Below are 22,111 nucleotides of genomic sequence, written 5' to 3'. Positions count from 1 at the left end.
GGGCCACAGAGTTGGCAGACAATAGAGGCAATGTGTGCTTTTTCACGTTTCTTAGGCGACACGGGCCTGGACTCACGCTTGTGATAACATTTATACAATGTGTCCTTTCACCTAGTTCCTCCCATTGTCATCCCCCATTGTGACCCTCTTTCTTCCCCTCTTCCCCTTCCCTTACGTAGAGTAGCAGGCCAGATGCTCCATATTCCGGCTGACCTCTCTATATTTTCAAATAAACTACTTCTTCTTCCTTCTTGCTAATTTTATTAATTCTTTTCTTACCACTAGAAATGTGCTCATTTTCGGTGCTTTTATGTTTTAATGTTTTATTTCAAGAAAATTTATTGCAATGTATACGACGATACATTAAATTGTAACCTGATCACTGCCGTTTTAAATGGAAGTAAAGCAGAAATAACTGCTCAGAGAGTTTTTGACAATTCTTTTGTGAAACTTCAGAGAAACACCTCAAGAAGCATGAATGAAAGTAATAATTTGCTTGCTACTTTTGCTGTGAGTACAGGAAGTAAAAAAAAAAATGTTTAATATACAAAATATGCAACTTTCTCCTAGTTCTGAACTTCTGTAAGCTAGACCACACAAACAAAAATATTGCACAGATTTGGTGGCATGAACATTAGCCTAGGTGACGCCCATGCTATGCGGGAAAGCCGTGGCTTCGCAAATGTGAAGACGGGTAAGCACCTATGGGTGCAGGGAGCACTTGTTTTTACTCATAGCAGCAAGCACCTGGTCCCTTTTTTTACGGCATTCTTTAGACTCTCGAAACTATGGTTGTCAGGTTGGGGAGCACAAGTCTCCTAATACACAATTATTGTGATCAATCAGCTTTTTTGTGCAATCAAGCTGGTCTAGTCATGCACCTTGAATTGGCTTTGAAGCCTCTACGTGCTTTGTACAGTACTTGTACAGTACTGTACAATAATTTACAGGGTTGCACAGTATTGTACCATAATAAATAAGGGCTTTTGCACAGGCGGTGCTCTAAAAGTAAGAGATTAGACTGCTAATCAAGCTTCCGCCGAAAGCCAGTCTGAAATCGACTGCATGCTCTTGTGCGAGTGAAAACTCCACACAACGGGAAGGATCCCACGTACAGTGGAACCTCGCTGATACGATTCTGCATAATACATTTTTCGGATGATACTTTTTTTTTTGTTTTTTTTCCCGATAATATGATTTGTTTGGATAATACATTGGATGATACGATTTTCGGATGATCCACTTTATTTTCCGTTTCCCGTGAAGATCGTATCAACAAGGTTCCACTGTAATAAGTTATATATACGCTGTCAAAGCATTGATGGATAAAAGCTACTCACATTGGGGAAAAATAAAGTTGTACTTGATATTATTCGAACACAATCATCAAAATAACATACACACCTGAGCATGTACCGATGTTTGAGACATTGGTAAAACAGCGTAGATGTCAGATCGAAAAATTAGACAAACCGACAGAGGCTTCTGTGTCATCACTGCTGCTGTCATTTAAAAATTATGTTGCTGAGTCAACCAAAGCACGCATTTTGCATTATTTAATTTGCTAGGAGCACTGGAAGCTAATTTCAACGATACCTCCTGCCGAAGTTTTATTTTTCCAGACTCCCCAATGTGCCGAAAATTGCCAAATCTGGCCAATAGTTGAAATGCAGTCGTCATATGGCGCATGGCGTTGCTTGTGGAAGAATTCCCACGGCAATGTTTAATGTGTCGAAAAATTGTCAATCAAACTGATCGATTTCTCTGGGCTTGAAAAAAGAGTTAAGTTGCACACAAGTTATTTGTTATACACTTAATGTCTCTCTCTCTCTCTCTTTTTACATAATGTCAACACAAAAGTTGATAATGCTAAAGTAAACAATTCAATAAACAGTACCGGCTGTTTCAGCAACAACTGCATCCTGTTATTACAAATGTGGTTCAGAGATAAAATAATTTTGTGGGTCAGAATTTGTTGGAGCAGTGGGCACCAGAAATTATCCAACAATCCATGAAAGTCCTCATTAACTAAATTATACTAAGTGACTTTTTAAGAAACAACTTTAGCGCACACGTTGCAGTTGTGGAAATGAAGCCTGTCAATGTTCTGCGGAAGGTAAATTAAGCAATAATTCTGAGACTAGCACTGCCATTCTGCTGATTTTCCCAGAAAACAATCCTTGAGCAATGCATGGCCAAACCATGTGGGGCACCAATGTAGGTGAAATACTCTGAAATTGGCGCTATTCGCAGGATTCTCACTAAATGGACATGTCTTGAGCAGTGGCTTGGTTCAGTTCTTCAGTTGCAATATGTATGCTAAAGTTATTAAAATTAATTTGCGGAAACACACTTAATATCATATGAGCAATTTTTGCATGGTTCCCGATGTCTGCTGCTGCTTTCAATTTTGACAAGCAAAAACTACCAGAATATTGCCCATCCCCATTTTAAAAATTGGAGACAGTCATTGCTGAATCATCCCACATACTAATATTGCATATGACACCTTTAAAGCTGAACCATACTCTATAAATCTGATCGGGTACAGAGTTCATAGCAGAATCCACACAGCGACTTATAAAATAGTATATATACAATTTGGAAGATTTTTTCTTTTTTACTGGAGAGCAAGAGTTTTGTCTCGTGTCAGAAGATTTGTTCAGATATTTAGGCAATATAGCAATCATAAATGACTACCTCAACAGTAAAAGATTAATTGAGATGGCACAGTGCACAGTTTCAGAATACTGTACCTTGAAGCTATGATAGTAATGAAGGAATTGAAAGCTGCATTTCCTCATGCCACAAGTTCAATGCCTTCATCACAAATGAGTACAAACATAAGAGAGCAATCACACTACAATACTGACAATAAACAAACACACAACAAAGAAATGAATTTTTTTTTAAGTATACAAAAAAATGCTTCAGATCCCACAGAATATTGAAATCAATGTTATGCGAAGCCTTTTGCAGGTAGCTGGTTATCAAGCATCATTTAGTCTTACCAGATGTATGAACATGTTATGTAAGGCAAGAAATTGTGCGTGTGGCGTGAGCGTGTTGTGTCACGACAGCAGCAAGGCGATGGACGGTGATGACAATAGTATGACAGTGGTGACGTGACAACTGACTTCTTTTACTACGTTGAAAAACATTATGGTGTTGAGTTGCACAGGACACAACTTGAATCTCATGTGATGTTTATGCAGTGCACCATACCCAAGCTAGGCCAAAATGCAAACACCAGATCAAGTGGACGCACAGTGTAAGACATTGACTCAGCGATGAGACGAGGACTAAGGCTATATATGATGCTTGTTTAGGGAAGAATGATGATGAGAGATGGATGACACATATATCTAAATATATTTCAAATGGGTGTGAATAGTATTCAAGATTTCTAATATTAATAAAATAGTCCCTGCTAATCAATTCGTATTTGATTTGAGAATTCACTATTTGAATTTGCTGAATACTAATTTCTTTTGAATATACAAGGGATAAAAACACTTAAGGAAGTCTTGAGGGAGACAACGATTGATGTGAGGGCTGTTCCAAATGGTACTACGACAGGATAGCTGAGGTTGTTGCACCGAGGCACCAGTTTCTGAGCAAATACACCGGTCAGATAGCTTCTACTCAATAAAGTAGAGCTCCAAGTCAGGCTAGTTGGTTGACATGCATTGTATATTTTAGTGCAGTTAAAATATACAATTCTACTCAATAATTTCCATTCATTCAACAAGAATGGCTTGCAACCTATATAAAATGTATTTCAATTTATTTTTGACCAGTTTCATAATGTTTTCATCCCTTTAAAACAATGTATGGTGCTGTATCTCAGCACCATACATTGGTGCTCATTGGTTGCTGAGATATTCACCAATGAATATCTCAGCAACCTTCGGTTTGCAGATGACATTGTCCTATTCAGCAACAATGGAGACGAATTACAGCAAATGATTGAGGACCTTAATCGAGAAAGTGTAAGAATTGGGTTGAAGATGAATATGCAGAAGACAAAGATAATGTAAGATAATGTTCAATAGCCTGGCAAGGGAACAAGAATTCACGATCGCCAGTCAGCCTCTAGAGTCTGTAAAGGAGTACGTTTATCTAGGTCAATTACTCACAGGGGACCCTGATCACAAGAAAGAAATTTACAGAAGAATAAAATTGGGTTGGAGTGCATACGGCAGGCATTGCCAAATCCTGACTGGGAGCTTACCACTGTCGTTGAAAAGAAAAGTGTACAATCATTGCATTCTACCGGTGGTAACATATGGGGCAGAAACATGGAGGTTAACAAAGAAGCTCGAGAACAAGTTAAGGACCGCACAAAGAGCGATGGCACGAAAAATCTTAGGACTAACGTTAAGAGACGGGAAGAGAGCGGTGTGGATCAGAGAACAAACGGGGATAGCTGATATTCTAGTTGACATTGAGCGGAAGAAATGGAGCTGGGCAGGCCATGTAATGCGTAGGATTGATAACAGATGGACCATTAGGGTTAAAGAATGGATAGCAAGAGAAGGGAAGCGCAGTCGAGGTCGGCAGAAAACTGGATGGGGTGATGAAGTTAGGAAATTTGCAGGCGCAAGTTAGAATACGCTAGCGCAAGACAGGGGTAATTGGAGATCACAGGGAGAGGCCTTCGTCCTGCAGTGGACTTAAATTATAGGCTGATGATGATGGTGCTGTATTCCTATCACACTTTTCTCCTTAAGCGAATACAACACTGTAGGTGCATCTAGGTGACATGCTGTTTCCTCGTTTCATTGCTGTCATTACCATAGTGTGCCCCAGATAACTGAAAGCAGTGGTTTATCTTTTGCAAGCTCCTCAGTTGTCTGGGTGTCTAACTGTGAATGGTATTACATGCATGCGTCAATGCATATAAGCCTGATTAATATATTTACCAAACGAACTCTGCGCAAACTTCATATTTTATGTTGCTTTAGAAATGAGAAAATATTGTATATTCGATGTGAATCAGAAATTTTACTATTCAAAAACCATAATATTTAAGCATTCTATACCCCCTGTGTCACAGTGGCACATACCAATTCTGTTCCCATTCAGGAGGATTGGCCAAGAATGGACAAATACCAGTGGCCCAAGAATGGAGTAGACCAAATATGAGAAATTAAGGAAAATAAATGAAACCATTGAATATCATGCAATATTCTAAAAATAAGCCTGCGAGCTTTAGAGCTTTAGAGATGCCTACAAGCTGACATTATATGCACAAATTTGACGTCGTGAGTTAATGTTAGATTATGCAGAAGTGAGAAGCACTCACTGGCACTACTTCATAAGTCAAAATTTCGCGCTGTACAATTGAGCATTTGGTGACACATACCAGAATGGTGTAACCCCCCAAAATTATGGAAGAACTCATCTCATGATGACTGTTGACGGTAATGTGTATAGCAATTGAGCAATGTAGCACAGAGCATATCCCTGAAGTCACGTTTATTTAACATGTGTAGTGGTAATTCTGTGACTTTCGTTGCTTCGGCTATACGCCACATACTCTGATGTCGTCCCACTTCGCTATGGCACTTGCTTACCAAGGTTTCCCGTAGGCATGGAGGCATGACGATGACTGTACGACGCTAACGCAGTGGCGATGGAATGACGAAGAAGGAATGATAGCGATCAAACAACAAAGGCGTATAACAACGACAGCATGACGAGAATGAGATGTCGATTCTTAAATTATGACTGTGGTATAACGTCGACAACGTGATGACGACATGAGGACAATGAGATGACGACTGTAAGATGAGAGTAGTGTGACGACGATATAACGGCAACTGGAAGAAGAGGCGGGAATGACGACTATGGCACAACCAAGACGGCATGACTATGATGGTATGACAACGGATGCATGATAGTGTGTGTAACAACGACGCAATGACGACGATGGCATGATAATGGCTGCATAATCGCGACTGAATGACAACAGCATGATTACGATAGAATGACAAACAAGAAAGGATGTTGATGGATCAACGAAGGTAGTATGACGACGACGGCTTGACGGCAATCATGAAACTTTATCATGAAACATGTATGACAACGATCAATAGTGCACCCTAGGATCTCTGCCGGGGGGGGGGGGGGTGAATTTTTGTAGTGGTGGTGGGGGCGGAGGGGAAGCAAGTACTTTGCATAATATGCAATTTCCTTGCTTTCCAGAGGAATCCAACAGCAAATAAAATGCCTAATAATTATACCAATATAATGACACCAAGAATGATGACAATGTTTATTTCTTCAGCATCTTACTCAATATAATTTAAGAGTGAATGAATAAATACAAGACAGTGATAGAGTGCTTTTGTTAATCAGGAAAATTCGACCTCAAGTCACCTCCTGAATTGTAATGACAATGTGAACAGAGCACTGAAGGTACACGTTGGACTGATGGGGCTGGACGCGTGAGGGGGGGGGGGTTACAACACCTGAAACCCTCCCCCCCCCCCCCCCCCGCCGCGCCACTGACAACGATGCTATGATGATGATGGCATTACGAGAGTAGGATGACTAAGCTAGAGTGACGATTATGGCATGACCACGATGGCATTACGACGACGGTCTGACTATGGAGGCATGATAGCGACTGTCTGATGATGATGGCATGACAAGGGTGGCACATTCACAATTGAATGACGACATTACGATTACAATACAATGACGAAGAAATATTAATGTCGATGAAACGACAAAGGTAGTATGATGATGGGGGGGCAATGGAATGGTGCTACTTAAAGTGATGACAACGATAAAATGATAGTGTAATGATGACGGCATGACGACGACTATGTGACGACGATGGCATGAATACGACGGCATGTCAGGAGTCAGATGACAAAAGTGGAATGACGACGATGCAATGACCATGACGACATCATGACCCCGAAAACATAACTAGTGGCCCAAGCTATTAAACAACTTGGACCACAGGGTCGGAAGAAGAAGGCGTGACGATGGCCGCATGACGAGAGTCAGATCACGAAGCTGGAATGACGACAATGGAATGACCACAACGGCATCACGACCAGGAGCACATACCTAGTGGCCCAAGCAGGTAGACAACTTGGGTCACTCGATCAGCATAAGATCAGATTAGCTCAGGACCAAATAAAGTTCATGTCTGTCTGTCTGTCTAGATCTACAGATAGACAGGCTGTCTAAATAGACAGGCTGAAGTAAGCAAAGAATGCCATTTGCATTCATATCAGAAATCAAAGAAGGGGGTGAATATCGCATGCTATCCCATTAAAAGGTCTGTGTGCCTTGGACGTACCTATGAGCAGACATTATCGGTAAAGGCTTTAGGTCAGGATACATTGTTTGATTATGAAAAACAGTTGAGCTGTCTCCCACTACTTAGTCAAATTAGACCATACTACCCAGCTTACCGTTTGAAGAAACTGAAGAATTGAGCCCAATAATGATATGCATAACAAAAATTTAAATGGCAATGCAAGGCTCTAATTTGCCCAGTGCTAGTACTCCTTTTCTTTCACTAAACTTTCTTTTATTGTTCTATCACATGTATATATTCCTTATTTGAAGTTTAAGAACAAAAACCTGCTTATGTTTACCTAAGTGAACGTGTGACTCAGGTATTTAAAGGCACAAACTGTAGTTAGAATGGCCTAGCCTATTTTGATGAGAAGCCTATTACCATACCTGCCAAGTTCGGATAAAAACTAAACCCGGGAGATCTTCCGACCATGCGGGGGTCAGTCAGTTACACCCCCCCCCCCCCCTTCCCCAAACTTCGATATTTTCAAGTACTGCCACGAGAACTTTATTAAAATTTTATTTACAGATATACAAATGACCACATGAACATCAAGGTCTCACTTTTGTAAGCATTTCATTGTTGCTAATTTTCCCTTAAAAAAATATTAAAAATTTAATTCAATTCTCGGGTCTTACGTCCCACAACCACCATCCGATTATGAGGCACGCCGTAGTGGGGGATTAATTTCGACCACCTGGGGTTCTTTGACGTGCACCCAATGGACAGCACAGAGGACGTTTTCGCATTTCGCCGCCAACGAAATCCGGCCGCGGCGGCCGCGATTTGATCCCGCAAACTCGTGCTTAGCAGCACAATGCCAAAGCCACTAAGCAACCACGGCGGGTGTTGAAAAATTATTCAGATAATGTTTGATTGTAAGAAATTTCATTTCTTTCACATTTTCTGAGGGATGACGTTTCAGAGTGTCTTGAAGGAGCGACACATGGACGAGTGGCACTGCGTCCTCGTATTTTTCACGATGTTAAATTGCTGCTCGCCACTCTGCATTGCTGTGTGGTATCAAGTAATCCGAGTAATCCCGGGTAATCCGAGAGACTTGGCAGGTATGTATTACAGAACACATTGTGTAGCTAGCATAAATTACAGCAATCAGGCAACTCTTGCAATGATAGTGCCTAGAACACATACAAGAAGTGGATACAATCTCCACTGTAATGCTGTTTTATTATAGCGAATTCATTTTTAAAAGTATCTCTTATATTTACATTTGACTAATGCATATTTTACACTCGCGGGTACTGAATGCTAAGCAAGGTAGCATAAATAGAGCAAGAGGAAGCTATACTCACGTGTAAGTTTCGTAGTCTCCGCTATTGATGGATTCAATGAGTTGTTCAGTGAGCTTCACAATCTCTTGCTTGCGAGCTGCAAAGTATTGGTGAAAAACTTGCTTCTTCATACAAGAGAAATAGAGTAACATCTCACACTTGAAACCCAATGCAGAATTCATATCTGTTTTGACAATTGCTACTCAGCATTGCAGCAGATGTAAAAATGCTCAAGCTTGTTGAAGACAAAGTGACAAGGTTACTCAAGCCAAACTTCACTAATGCTTCTTATGCAAAAGTTAATTAAGCATTACAAGCATATTTGTGCACATTAAAGGTAATTAAGATACTAAGTGGTATGGTTCTGCAGAGCAAAATTGCATGTGAAGAATACTCACGATCAAGGGCAGAACCATTATTGTTCCTTATGGCTGACACCATAGAAAAAAAAAAAGAACAAAGACAGTTTAGAGTGTCATTAGGGAATTGCTGTCAGACCAAGGACAGCAAACAGGCAATTGCTTCTTCTGAGGAAAGGTTAGAAAGATTAAGGGTAAGAAGAAAATTTGCAACCAGATGCAGCCAAGAAGTAGTTCAAACAAATGAGACTAAAGATGGTTAGCTCATGAAGTGTTTCTCTAAGGCAATGTGGTCAAAACGCTAATACTAAGTACCTATGGCACACACTCCATGCAAAGTCTATACTAGTCACACCACAAAGCTGTCTATGCACAGTGACACTACATATACTGACAATAAAGAATAAGCTCAGTGCAAGGGCATAGACAGCAGCAACCGCATATGGCCAACATTCACTCAAGCAAACAGTGAAACTTCCTTAGCAACACACCGGTGTACTGTGGAAGGCTTTATAGTTTACAGCAAACCTCAATTTTTTTTTTTTTAAGTTTATATGAACAGAAGGGAAAAAAAAAAAAAACGCTCTGCCATGTCAAGTACTTGTGTTTGACACCAAGCAATGAGCTTCAGATCAGTTGCCATTTTCACTGACAAAGCATTAGCTGCCCCTCACTCTTACAGCTGCCACAGTTTTAAAGAAATACGGTTTGAGACCCACCACATTTGACACCTTGGAAATTTCCACTGCAGAGTAACGTTTGTGCGTTTCCTGATCCCATGTCTCCATCTGCCCGTGCACACATGCAAAATGAAGAACCATGCAAGGAAAAGGTGTGCTACCAGTTCAGATTATTGACAAAGGGTGCCAGTGCTATTTAAGCATGAAAGGAAAAAACAACATTCTAGCACTTGTCACTTGCACGAAGAAATTTATGATAAAGACCAAGGTCTCACCTGAAGCACTTAGAAAGGTGATAGTGGGCACACTGCATGTGGGGGAGGCTACTGCACTAGCTAAGTTTGCTACTTGTGCAATATCTTGCGTGCTTTTGGGGTTCCCCTTGCTATCGAAGCATGGCGATTTAACTTTTTTGGGGAAAAAAAAGAGAACAAAAGGACACAGGCAAAAGAGTAAGCCATAGCAAGAGTGCACTGATATGCCTTTCATTGTATCTGGCATGGAAGGTGCATGACATTACATTCAATAAAGTGAAAAAATTGCAATCTTAAACTTCACTTGAATGAGTTAAGAGCTATATATATGGAGAAAATCACTGCATTGGACCATGCATTAAGGCGCTTAACACATCACAAGTACAGGTTTGTCTAAAAAAATTACTTTTGGTGTAAACAGTCACAAAGAAAATATTAGCTCATACCTGTCTCTAAGCTCTCCCCATGCATGAGCAAATTTTATCTCCATAAGTTGCTAAAATATTGAACACTACATGAACCGTGCGAGCTACAGAACTAAAGAACTAGTTCTACTAGGGTGTTTAAATATTTTGAATATTCATTCCAATTATGTTCATCATGCAAAACAGACCTATACAATAAATTTCGTTATGCACCAGTAAATACAACTTCGTGTACAATAAATGTGACTGTCTAGAAAAAATTCAGCTAATCATCATACAAGTGAAGTTTGTTCCAGACAGATTTGCTCATGAGAATTTGCAGTGCAACAGTCTTTTTCGTAGAAGCTGTCATGCTTTCCAAGTCAGAAACATTTTCCAGGCATCTGAAGGCAGTGATAAAACAAACAATAAGCAAATGCCAGCAGATGACAAAACGTAAAAGCTAAAGCAGGCAGAGAAATTAGAGTAACAGTGCAGTGTGTGACATTGTTTTAATAGCAGATGACCAAAAGTGGCATTCATAGCTTGGCTTCAGATTTTCCAGCATTCTATTTTTTATATGACATATAATATTGGCAGACCTTTTCTTATGCTTATTTAATTTTCAAATCTAGATGTGCTTTGGTGAGCTGCTAAGTGAAAATGTGAAAAACCATTGTTACTAGTGCGCCATCAAGTAGCTGTTCAAAAGACCAACAGCCATTGGCAAGTAGAAGTGAAGCATTTTTGTTAAATGATGGAAGCTTAACACACATTCTCACCCTCAGTATATTCGTACAGCTAACATTATCTCTTGAGCATACTATGTTTAATGGTGATTTCCATGATAAGGGATAACATTGCTAAGAACAGAATACAAGGCCCCGCAAGAAGATGACCTGAAACAGGCAGCTTTTGTTCAGGAGCAATGGCATGATTTTCAGTCTGTTCCTGCATGTGCACCTTTATATAGGGATGCAAAAGAGAATGACGCACAGTCTTTGCCGAAAGCTTTGAAGCCACTGCAAATGCTACTAGACCTGCCACCGAACCGCATACTGGGATCTCAGCACATCTTCCGTTGCTTTACCACGTATGTGTGACGACTACGAAGTGGGTCACACAGGTGGGTCATGGTGGTTATTCCCCCTGTGCAGTTGCACTGGGCTTTCCTGTGGTGTGCATGCAACATCTTTACGAAAGATCAATGGATGGGGAAAAAAGTCTTGCTGCTTCTGATTATGTGAGTCAGGGCAGCATCTCTCTGGAGCTCAAAAAATTTTAAAAGGAGCATGACTAACCAGTAGGCTATGACGTACTTGAGGAATGTGACAAGTCTCCCACTGGCAGGTCATGTGACCCACCTTTACATGTGACCATGTGGGGTGACATGTGACACACAAGAATTGGGACTCAAGAAGGACTACTGCCATGAATGTGTTAAACCACCCTCCTGCCCAAATTCTGAGAGGCAGCATTATTAAGCCTCCCGAGCTTTAGAATGCAATGTGGGCCACAAGAGCCCTCGCTTCAGGGTCCAGCAACAGATATTGTCACTTGTGCAGTGGCGTCAAAACATCTGACACAGAATGCACAGGATCCCAGTGGCGCACACATCATCAAGTGGTAGCTAAATGTAAACTGTTTCTATACCACTCAAATATTAAAACACCCAACTCATTTCACAGTTGTGATTATTTTGTGTGCCTCCCCCCTGCATGACAGCCTTGCGTTATGCCTTTGGGTAATTGATAGAAAAAAGTGGAGAGAGGGAAAAGTTAATTTTTAACAAATCAGTCAAAGTTTCTACTAGTAGATGCTTTTTGCTGGTTTTTGGTTACAGCTGGAAAGTCTGAAGCCTACTGATAACATTGCTGCGTGACAAAGCAGACCACCTTCATCAGTACGGGCAAAACAGGCTGCCATCATGTTACATCACAGGTGGTCAACAAAGCAAGTTCTGCCACTAGTTTCAAGGTCGAACAAGAAAAGTGGGCAGAGCAAGCAAAACTTTTTCGACACACATGCTTTCAAACCCTACAGTATGCACCTAACTATTAGAACCACATGCAAAATGCAGAAACTCTAATACAAGAAAACAATGAGCAGCCAGCAGTAAATAACCAACCCTATAAAACTGCCTCAAGAATCAGGCTTAGGCTACAGTTTATCTCTTGGCAGGCAGCTGAGTTACTTTATTATTTAATCACTTGTGAGGGCACAAATCATGCTCGTCAAACAATTGACAATTTGCAAAATTTTGTAAGTTTGCTTCTCTGAAAGACTCAACTCCAACCAAGAAGTCCCATTACCACCCATAAGTCTGAACACTAGAAGGAAGGGGGAAGATAACAAGGGTTAGTAGAAGAGCACTGATCAGCCTCCAATTACTGATGGTTATGAGTGTCTTATGTTAAGGAAGTGCCTCATTTACTTGAATTGTTCCCGAAGTAGAAAGGTGAAAGCAATGAGCAAGGACTATCTTTATTTTACCCAAACCAGAAAGCAGTACCAACAGCTGCTTCAGAAGGACACGAAAAGCACTTGTCTCGCTCAAGAGTGCCATTCCTGCATGTGGCCTCCAAGACACCTGATGACCATTCAGGGCTGGCACAAAAAGAGGAGATCTTAATTCGTTCCCCACCAAAAACAAATCTAATATCTTTCTAGAGGCTCCAGATTTTACTATTTTAAGGATGTTGGTTGATTGGCATTATCAGTGAGTCTAATTGTAGCTTAATTCATCTTTTGTTTTGGATGAATGCAATGCAGAAGTGATCAAGTTAAAAATAATTTAACATTATTTGCAAAATTTAGTAAAGAGTACTAAAATACACACATACAAGAATCATTTATGGTTCTACAGAAATGTACTGTATATAAATAAATCTCAAATTTACCATAATAACATACTATGTGCGAGGTTTCAACTTTTGCAAATTATTGCCCGCTGAAAATGTCACTTTTGCTTGTCAATTAAGTTTGCCATTGTTAGAAAACCTGCCATAAAACTTTATCTGTTTTGAAATGCTGGCACTACCTTGGTGAGCCAAATTTTGCTGGCATATCTAGCCTAAGAGCGCCAAATGTTTGTGTTCTATGACCCAGTAATTATATATGGCAAGGATCAAAGAATTTTTTGGGGGGGTTCAACTTGTTGGTCCCTATAAGAGGGGCTAATTGGTCCCAATGGTGTTAAAAAATGAAATGGTCTAATTGAAAATCTCAATGTTATTTTTCTTATTTTTTTTTTAACCAGGTATGTTAACTTCCGCTACATGTACTCATTGGGTGCTGAAGGGATTACTGCAAGGGCTTGTGGTAAAATTGCCTGTTTTCATCTCCGCTTAAAGATGCCTTGTAGTTGCTGCCCTGTTGCATCATGGTTGCTGAATTTGCTGCATTCATTGTTTGCATACTGTGCCTTGGTAAGCACAAGTTTTCGGGCCTGAGTGAAGGTGCAGAATCAAAATGCTCACACGCATCACTTTTTATGCAGAATTGGGCACGCTACTAGTCTTTAGTGCTCTTGCGGCCATGTGGATGATTTTCATCACCTTCTTCCTGCATGCACACTATATCATGCTGCAAAGCAGAATAATGTGAATTACATCACAGAATTTGACTGTCGGCTGCTTGTGCTATTGCTAAGCAATCTAATGATTAACTGAAACACTACAAAGAAGCACATTTGTGATCTTTTAAATCTTTTTGGAAAATAGCTAATTAGTGCTGAGCTTCCCAATGTTTGTCATTATTGGTACACTGAAACACTTCAGCACAAATTATTTTGCTGGCTTTTCGTATTACCTGGCGCCCAATATTGCAAGGAAAAGTCTCGCTACAGCATTCATTACTGTTTCATTGCTCGCTCTTTAGCACACGCTACCATCACTTGTAATGAGGTGAATTGTCTCGATGACTATACTACTGCATGTGCCTCACCATGAGAGTCGTGAATGATTTATTTCACTGCGCAATGTATCTTAAAGTAGCATTGCAAGAATATATAAAAGCTCGCACATTTTTTTGCTCTGAAGTCCTCGTGCCAATGCATACATATTGCACAAAGCACTATAGGTGCATATACTATATACTATAGGTGCATATGGCAATATTGGTCTTTATGAGCTAAACAAGCTTTGCAATGTTTCTCGTCGATTCAGCATATGCAATGTGCTGCATCTCTTTTGCTTTCATTTTCATTATGCATCACAAAGATGGGATAGCATGCACCTTAGTTCAACAGAGAAGAAAAGATCATGAAAGCCTGGAATGCAAAAGAAGGGGAGAACTGGCATGTACAATCCCCTTCAAACAGCTTGAGGGGAAAAAGATTAATCTACAAACATTAATTTTGTGATGAACTCCACCTATGTTGCTGTGCAACATCTTTTTGTGCTTCCATGGAATGGTTACAATAAATAAAAAAATTATTAGACATCTGCCACGATGTTAGATAACGCAATGTTGCATGAAGAAATGGAGTGCTAAGGTGCTCAAGCTAGCCAAGCTGCCTGCTTTACAAGCAATTTTAACAGTTGCTGTCATCAAAGTTTATCCAAACAGTTTTTTGTATTTCAGACATAATGAAGAAATACAAATTCAGTGCATAAATCTGTGATCAACGTGTTAGTTTTGTGGTCCATTTTGCGCTGGGCCTGGCGTTTGCGCTGGGCGTTTGCCAGTGTGGTATACCCATGGAGAAGGGGAGAGAAATTGCTGCTCAGCGGCGCAGAAGAGCGGAGAAGCTTAACTTATCGGATCTCAATGTAGTTGCCTGGCAATTAGCGGTTGAGCGTAGAAAGAACGAACAGAAGAAGGCTAAACGTGCTGCGGAGACACCGGAGCAAAGGGAGGAACGTCTAGCAAAGCGGCGTCGCCAGGAGGCTGAGCGACGTGCCCGACCATCTCAGCAGCAGCAACAAGGCGCCATCGATGACGTCAAGGCTTGCCGATTGACTGACTATAAGGTGAAACTTAGCGAAAGCGCCAGTGCGACTCGGACTTTCGAGACTGACTTCGTAAACAATCCGTTTGGATATGTGTGCAACGTGTGTGAAAGACTGTGGCACATGAAAGACTTGACGCCGGTAAGTATTGCCATGCATGAAACGTTGGGTTTAGCGATGCCGCCTGAGTGGGGTGAAACCGTGGCGCGGGTTCGTACAACGTGCAAGAACTTTCTCGTTAAGCAGAAGAGTCCACTCTTTAGCATTACCAATGGGTATCGTTATCCGCCCTTGCCACCAGGTCTACCGACTCCGAACGATGTGGCCAACTTAGCTCACGCTACGTATATCCTGGCATAGACGAGCTAAGCCACTGCTAATTTTTACTCCACGTCTTGCAGTAGAAGACTCTCTCCTTCTTGGTACTTTTTGTCTCATAATTGCTGCAACCTGCAGTCTTTGTTTTTGCTCGCGTAATTGTTGCAAATGAAATCTTGCTGCTTGTCCAACTCCTCTTTGCACTAGAAATTTATGACGTAAGCCTCATTTTTTGTTTGCTTGCTTTGAATGTACATCACTGACTGCTCAACATGCTGCTGATGGTACAGAAGGTGCTTCTATCCTCTCAAGTCTTGAACGGCTAGCCGTACTTTCATCAAGAAGAACTTGTCGAAAAAAGGAACTTCAGAAACTAGGGTTGTGCGAATATAAAAGTTCAAATATGAATTGAATACGAATGCTTAGCTTCGAATATCAAATAATGATATGCACATGCATTTATTACCAAGTTGGGTTATTTTAACATGTTGGAACATTGCAATTACATTGTCAATGGTAAAAAATTAGACTAGTAAGCCATTATAGTAAAAGATTGTGCATTTGGCTCATGTTAACTTGGAATATTGAGTAATTGCCACCAGCTGTCAGTTCTCGCCAACCTGTGCCTTATTATACAGCATCAATTGCCCGTAAACTTGCAGACATTTGAACCTGTGCCAGCCGTCACTCATTGCATTTACTGTCAAGCAATAAACTTAGGATTGGGGTGGCGCGTGCAAAAGATTGCACCCTCGCTGTCTATAAACCCGCGCCCCTTGCTACTGCAGCTGGCTTTCGTGCAAAGCTTAGATGTCCAGTGGCTAAGTGTGCTTTCCAGGCGAAATTTCGCTAGCATCACGAAATTATCACAAAATTCGGCACAAAATTAGACGCTTATTCTAGATTAGACAGAAACAAATGCCAAGAATCATGTTCGCTCCCGCAAAGCCAGCAATATATTCAACTCGCTTCGAATATTCATATGCAACTGAATATTAGAAAATTTTCGGTTACCTAGTTTTCAAATTAAATACGAATATTAAAAATGTAATATCAGATAATATTCGAAATTTTGAATATTTGCACACCCTTATCAGAAACCCCAATAAAGCAAAGTTTACCATTTCAATAAAGTCACTGACAATGTCAGACTAGTAAACTCTGCCAGTGGACATTTGCACACTATTCAATGAAGGCTGGACTCTAGGCTGCACTAAAATCATCTTCAGAGACATGGAATTGGATTGACTTATTTCCATAAAGTAAGCATAGCAAAAATGTCACATTTTGATCAGCAGCAACCACCCAAAGCCCACTTGCTGCCAACTGTTCCACTTGAACATGCTGCCCTCTTGCAACTTATATACAGGCAAAATTATTTAACACATGCTCACAGGGTCCTCGGAGATGGCACTAGATGCTAACAAAACAAAAAGAAAACAATTGCAGATCCCACGCAACTTTTTTTCTAAATGTTACCTTATCTAAATGTTACCTTGCATACATCATTTGTGTTTCTCTACGTAGTACACAACACACAGTGAGGTGTGTTTGCTCAAGGCATTGTTGCACGTAGTCTGGGAGAAGGTAAGCACTGTCACTGCTTCACACGGCACATTGCATCGGGCTGAAGTGTTGGTTTTCTGGATGGTTGCTTGTGTAATTTCGTCTTGACACTGCAGTGTTTCAATGCGGCTTTGGGTCTACACGCCCTGCGTCAGTTCTCCGGATGGGCAAACTTGCACGGTGTTTATTTTTAGCAAATATCTTGAATTTAAACTTTTTCAGCTTGTCCGCAACTTTAGCCATGTCTAGTAGTAGTGTTTCCTCTATTATGAGACTCCAAACAAGCCCTGCTTTCTGACGGCGCCTTTGCCCTCTCATGTGATCCGCCCGTGTATACAAGCTGCCACGAGCCAAGAGTGCCAATGTTGTTACTCAGCTGATCTGTGACGGAATTGGCTTTACCTATTATCTTTCTCCTCTCTCTACCATTCTATCTATCTTTTCTCTGGGTTGTTGCATGCGAGTACAAAGGTAAGTGCTGCCACTTTTGCAATGCTTTTGCAGAGGGCTCACACGTAATTAAGGGCATTCTGTTGATGGCCAGGGAGTTCCAAAGGGCATTGCGGCAACAGCCAGGTAGCTCCAGAAGACATTATGGCGACGCCCAGGGAGCTCCCGTTAGACAGGTCTCAGATTCCTCGGCCGCAACCCTGCCATGTACAGACGTGAGCAGCCTTGTCTAGAACGCGGGAACGGCGGCTTTCGGGGCTCTCCGGAGCCAGCCAGCGACGTCTAACGGTAGTTGATGGGCCCAAACGTGCCCAGCACCTACCGTTAGACGTCGGCTGGCTGGCTCCGGAGAGCCCCGGAAGCCGCCGTTCCCATGTTTTAGACAAGGCTGCTCACCTGTGTACATTATACACGTTCCCAACCAACCCTCGACACGGTGTGCCAGACAGCAACAGCAGCGGAAAAATCAAAGAAAGAGGTAAAGAAAGCTTCGCTTTAAAAAATTAACCTGGAAAATAATGTTCAATTGGAACAAACTTTCTTGTGCATGACATGTGACTGCAAAGGGTTAAAACTACAACCAAAAAGAGCAATGCACGTCTTGTTCTTACAATCGCCAGGATAACATTGATGAAACCAGATACATATTTTGTGCTGTGGCATAGCAATCCAGCAAGATGGATGTTGAGAAGCATGTAAATTACTAACTGCACATGTGAGGTGGGCAACTTGTCTCATTGTTGATGTGAAACATGACTGCTGAACCTTTCATGCTTGTTCATACCTTCATTCAGGCGCAAAAACTGCCCAATGCAAGTTCATCAGACCATCATATGCAAGAAGTTAATAAATAGACACAATGACCATGAAAGAGCCGAGAGGCAGGTGTAAGGTAACGTATCTTGAACTAGAAATTGCAGCAAACGATTTTCCCATAAGCCCCCAAGATAAATACTTTAGTACACATCACTTCGTTGCAATTGTTCACATTACTGGGAGAGTGAAAGGGTGATTGAATGTCAGCAGATTTTCAGCTTAGAGCAACAGTTCATGCTTTTATAGTATTTAAATTGAAATTACTCAGTTGAATAACTGCCAACCATGTGAGCAATTTCTGCAGTTTGAGAAGGAAAAGTTTCCATTCACCTGACCATAGCATTATGCTTCTTAGGAAACCCACAAAGGTCCTTAGGAAGAAGTTGAATAAGGTGGAAAGAGTGTATCACAGTTCAGGAATCCAACTCATGACCACTATTGGCCTCGTGCGCTACCGATGACGGCGCTGTGAACGGCGCTCCCGTGACGTCAGAGGGGGGACTCTCCCTTGTTGTTTGCTATGCTCCAGCTAGAATAGCTTCATTTTCATGCGTTTGCTCTTGGTCTGACTGCGTGTTCGCATAGCATGGCACTCTCCAATTACCATCTGTATTTTTTTTCTAGCGTTAGTTAAATTATTGCCAGCACTATGGGGACAACAAACCTTGCATGTTAAATGTATCTTCCACATAACTGCCCGATGTGATCGCCCAGAGGCTCTGGCGTTGCGCTGCTTAGCTTGAGGTCGCCGATTCGACCGCTTCCGTGGCGGCCGCATTTATATTGGAGTGAAATGCAGATATGCTCGTGTGTACTTAGATTTAGGTGCTCGCTAAAGAACCCCAGGTGGTCAAAATTAATCCAGAGTCCTACACTACGTGCCTGATAATCATATGGTGATTTTAATACGTAAAATTTCAGAATTTAGTTTTTACATATATCTTTATTTCTCATATGACCCCACCTCTCACGGGCAAGGACACGATCTAAATCAGACATAAATCATCGATTCGAGCCAGTAAATGAGAATCGTCACAGCTTAGAAAATGAAGCAGAATCGCAGGGCTCATGCGCAAAATCTTGCGTTGACAAAGCGGCATTGTAGTTGAATGGAATTACACATTTTGCTTGTAATTCCAGTAACTTGGTGCTCAAAATGAAACTTTCTGACAACAAAAGTCTGCTTATTTTACTGAGAAGCGGTTTACCTTGAACATTAGTGGGGCGCCATGCGCTATCGTTCTCAACTGCCAAGCATGCTTTACACTATTTTCTTCCAAATAAATCTCATTCCCACTTTCTAATGCAGCAAAAAAATTGTTTGTTTAGGTTAGCATAATACTATTTCCGTTCAACGTACTTTCCAACTACCGGAAGCCATTCTGAAAACATTTTATGAGCGTAATAATAGACATTATGTTAAAAAATGCAGGAATGCTTGTAAACATTTTGCCTTTAAACGTCTGCCTACAAACCCTCTCCCCCCCCCCCCCCCCTTTCATTTTCTTTGTGTGTTAAGAGCTCCAGCAACTCATTCAGTATAGTTCCCAGCAAACCTATAAACCTATCAAATTTCTTGTTTTAGTCTTGGATAGGTATGACCCGCTTACAGAGCAAAATATATTGGAAACGGTGATCTAAGAAAAGGTTGTCGCTTGTTTTTGTTACTCTATAGCACTAATTATCTGTGCTAGGCGAATCTAGCCCGGGGAATGTGCACGCTACCCATGGTAGGAGCAAGGACAGAAAGGGTTACGCTGAGCCAACTAGCATGCACGGGCGAGCTATGTCACAGTGGAAGTAATTCATTTTAATTAAAAATTATGCGAAGGTCAGTACTGCAGCACAAGACTACGCAATTTTGTTTTACTCATTAATTTTATCCGCTCTTGTATCAGACGTTCCAGACCCCCTTTTGCTGCAATGCCACTAAAGCAATGCATGCATTAACTTACACAGTGACCACCTAGTTTCTTGAGAATGACGTCAAATTTCTTTCATGATATGCTTAACGCGTTGGGAAGCAACAAAATCGGAATATCTGTGGCACGCAGCAACACGCAGCACGCATTGAACAGACAACACACTATTACAGCTACAGGCACCGTAGCTGAAGGCCAAATCCCACATTTCATTGTCAAAAAATGGGCGTCAAATCACTATGAGTGCGCCATGAAAACAGAACAGCAATGACGGGAAGCCAACGCCGCACACGCACATATATACAAACGGTGACTAGCAGACGACGCCAGGAGCAATCCACACTAAGTGTGGTGACGACTACTCGGCTCAATTTCGCAGGGAATCGTGTCCTGGAACATTCCACACACACTGGTCGAAAAATTTGCAGACTCGCTTTTCAAAAACTCGAGCAGAGCAGGACGGCTGACAGCTCCAAGCTGCCTTCAAGTAGCGAGCGCGTGCGCGGCAGCGGAGTCATTGTCATTGACGTTACAGGCGAGAGGGCACCACTCATAGATCTCGGGGCAAATCCTAGAGGCCAGTCACTATCTAGTGAGCCAACCAGAAATATAGCAGTTTACATTTCAAGGGTAGATTAAATTGAAGCTGGAAATGTTTAATAAAATTAGTTCCACCAAATTCACTAACTGGAGGCACCACAACCTCATAATTCTATGTGGACTTCATTGTGTTTCCACCATTGTTTTTGCATTTGTCTTCATGTAAAATTAAAAACAAATCTCAAGAATAACACTTCGAAAGTGTTGGAAGGCACCAGTAAAGGCCTGGGGGTCAGAATGCACTTCCCTGTAATTTTTTTAGAGTATAAATACTTGAAAGGCATCCGTAAAAAAACTTCTTGGTAGGATCTCCATCTTGCAGGCCAGCTTACTTAACAGAATTTTGCAGTGTCAACAAATACATAACTACACATAAGTAATACTTCAGGATGTTAAGTAGAAGGCAATTCACTGCAAGTGACCAATAAAATTTAAAAGAGGCTTTGCACACACTTTAAAGCACTCACGCCAAAGCACAGTCGGCTGCTATATTAACAGTCCTGTTGCTTCACAGATTTTACAACTATATTATATGCTGAAACAAGAACTAGTTAACTGCATCAGGTGACAGAGTATGGGTAAGCAGGAAATATACGTCAAATACTAGCACTTGACAAGGAATGTGTGCATTATAGATATTACCCAAAACCTGCATTCAACCTGAATTCAAGCTATTATTTTCCCTCCTGTTACACTAGAGTGGTACCATTCAAGGGGCACTGCAACACTTTTTGAACAGAGTAAAAAAACATTCGTGATCTGCAGACAATGCTGCCTTGAACATGCGAACCAAATATCATTCTGCCACGTGCATCAGGGAGCCCCACAATCCCACATAAAAGATCGCTCCCTTGCCTCCCCCCCCCCCCTTGCCTCCTCTCTCTCTCGCTGCTGTCAGTGACACAAAAGCCAACTTCGCACACACATGCATTCCCCTCCAATCTTTTAGACAAAAAGCGGTTGGTTTCCCCACTTTTTTGTTGCTCTCAGGCACCTTTATCAGATGCCAATCTTAAATGTTTACCATGTGTGCACCGTATAATGAAAGGAGCAATAGACAGGGCATTGCTATCTGAACGGGCCCAGTTGAGAGGAAATGTAGTGTTGAGGGAAAATGAGGGTAAACACTGTGCTTTATTATTAGGTCCTTCTCAAAAAAATTCATCCAGGAATA

General features: G+C 41.3%; 1 protein-coding gene across 22 annotated transcripts in view; it reads right to left on the bottom strand.

The window, feature by feature from the left end:
• Nucleotides 1-22,111, bottom strand: part of LOC119436648 (calcium/calmodulin-dependent protein kinase type II delta chain) — a 241,175-nt gene that overhangs the window by 25,426 nt on the left and 193,638 nt on the right. For 8 of the 22 annotated variants that reach the window (XM_037703587.2, XM_037703590.2, XM_037703592.2 and 5 more), the window contains 4 exons: nucleotides 9,931-10,062; nucleotides 9,695-9,763; nucleotides 9,015-9,047; nucleotides 8,638-8,713 (listed from right to left, as the gene is read on the bottom strand). In XM_037703587.2, the coding sequence (XP_037559515.1) occupies nucleotides 8,638-8,713; nucleotides 9,015-9,047; nucleotides 9,695-9,763; nucleotides 9,931-10,062 (310 nt within the window). The remainder of the gene's footprint in view (nucleotides 1-8,637; nucleotides 8,714-9,014; nucleotides 9,048-9,694; nucleotides 9,764-9,930; nucleotides 10,063-22,111) is intronic. The other 14 variants (XM_037703596.2, XM_037703597.2, XM_049659459.1 and 11 more) reach the window with 7 other exon arrangements.

Source organism: Dermacentor silvarum, chromosome 1 (genome assembly GCF_013339745.2).
Source record: "Dermacentor silvarum isolate Dsil-2018 chromosome 1, BIME_Dsil_1.4, whole genome shotgun sequence".
NCBI lineage: Eukaryota > Metazoa > Arthropoda > Arachnida > Ixodida > Ixodidae > Dermacentor > Dermacentor silvarum.
The sequence above is the reverse complement of the archived record's forward strand: the minus strand, read 5'-3'. Positions and strand labels throughout refer to the sequence as shown.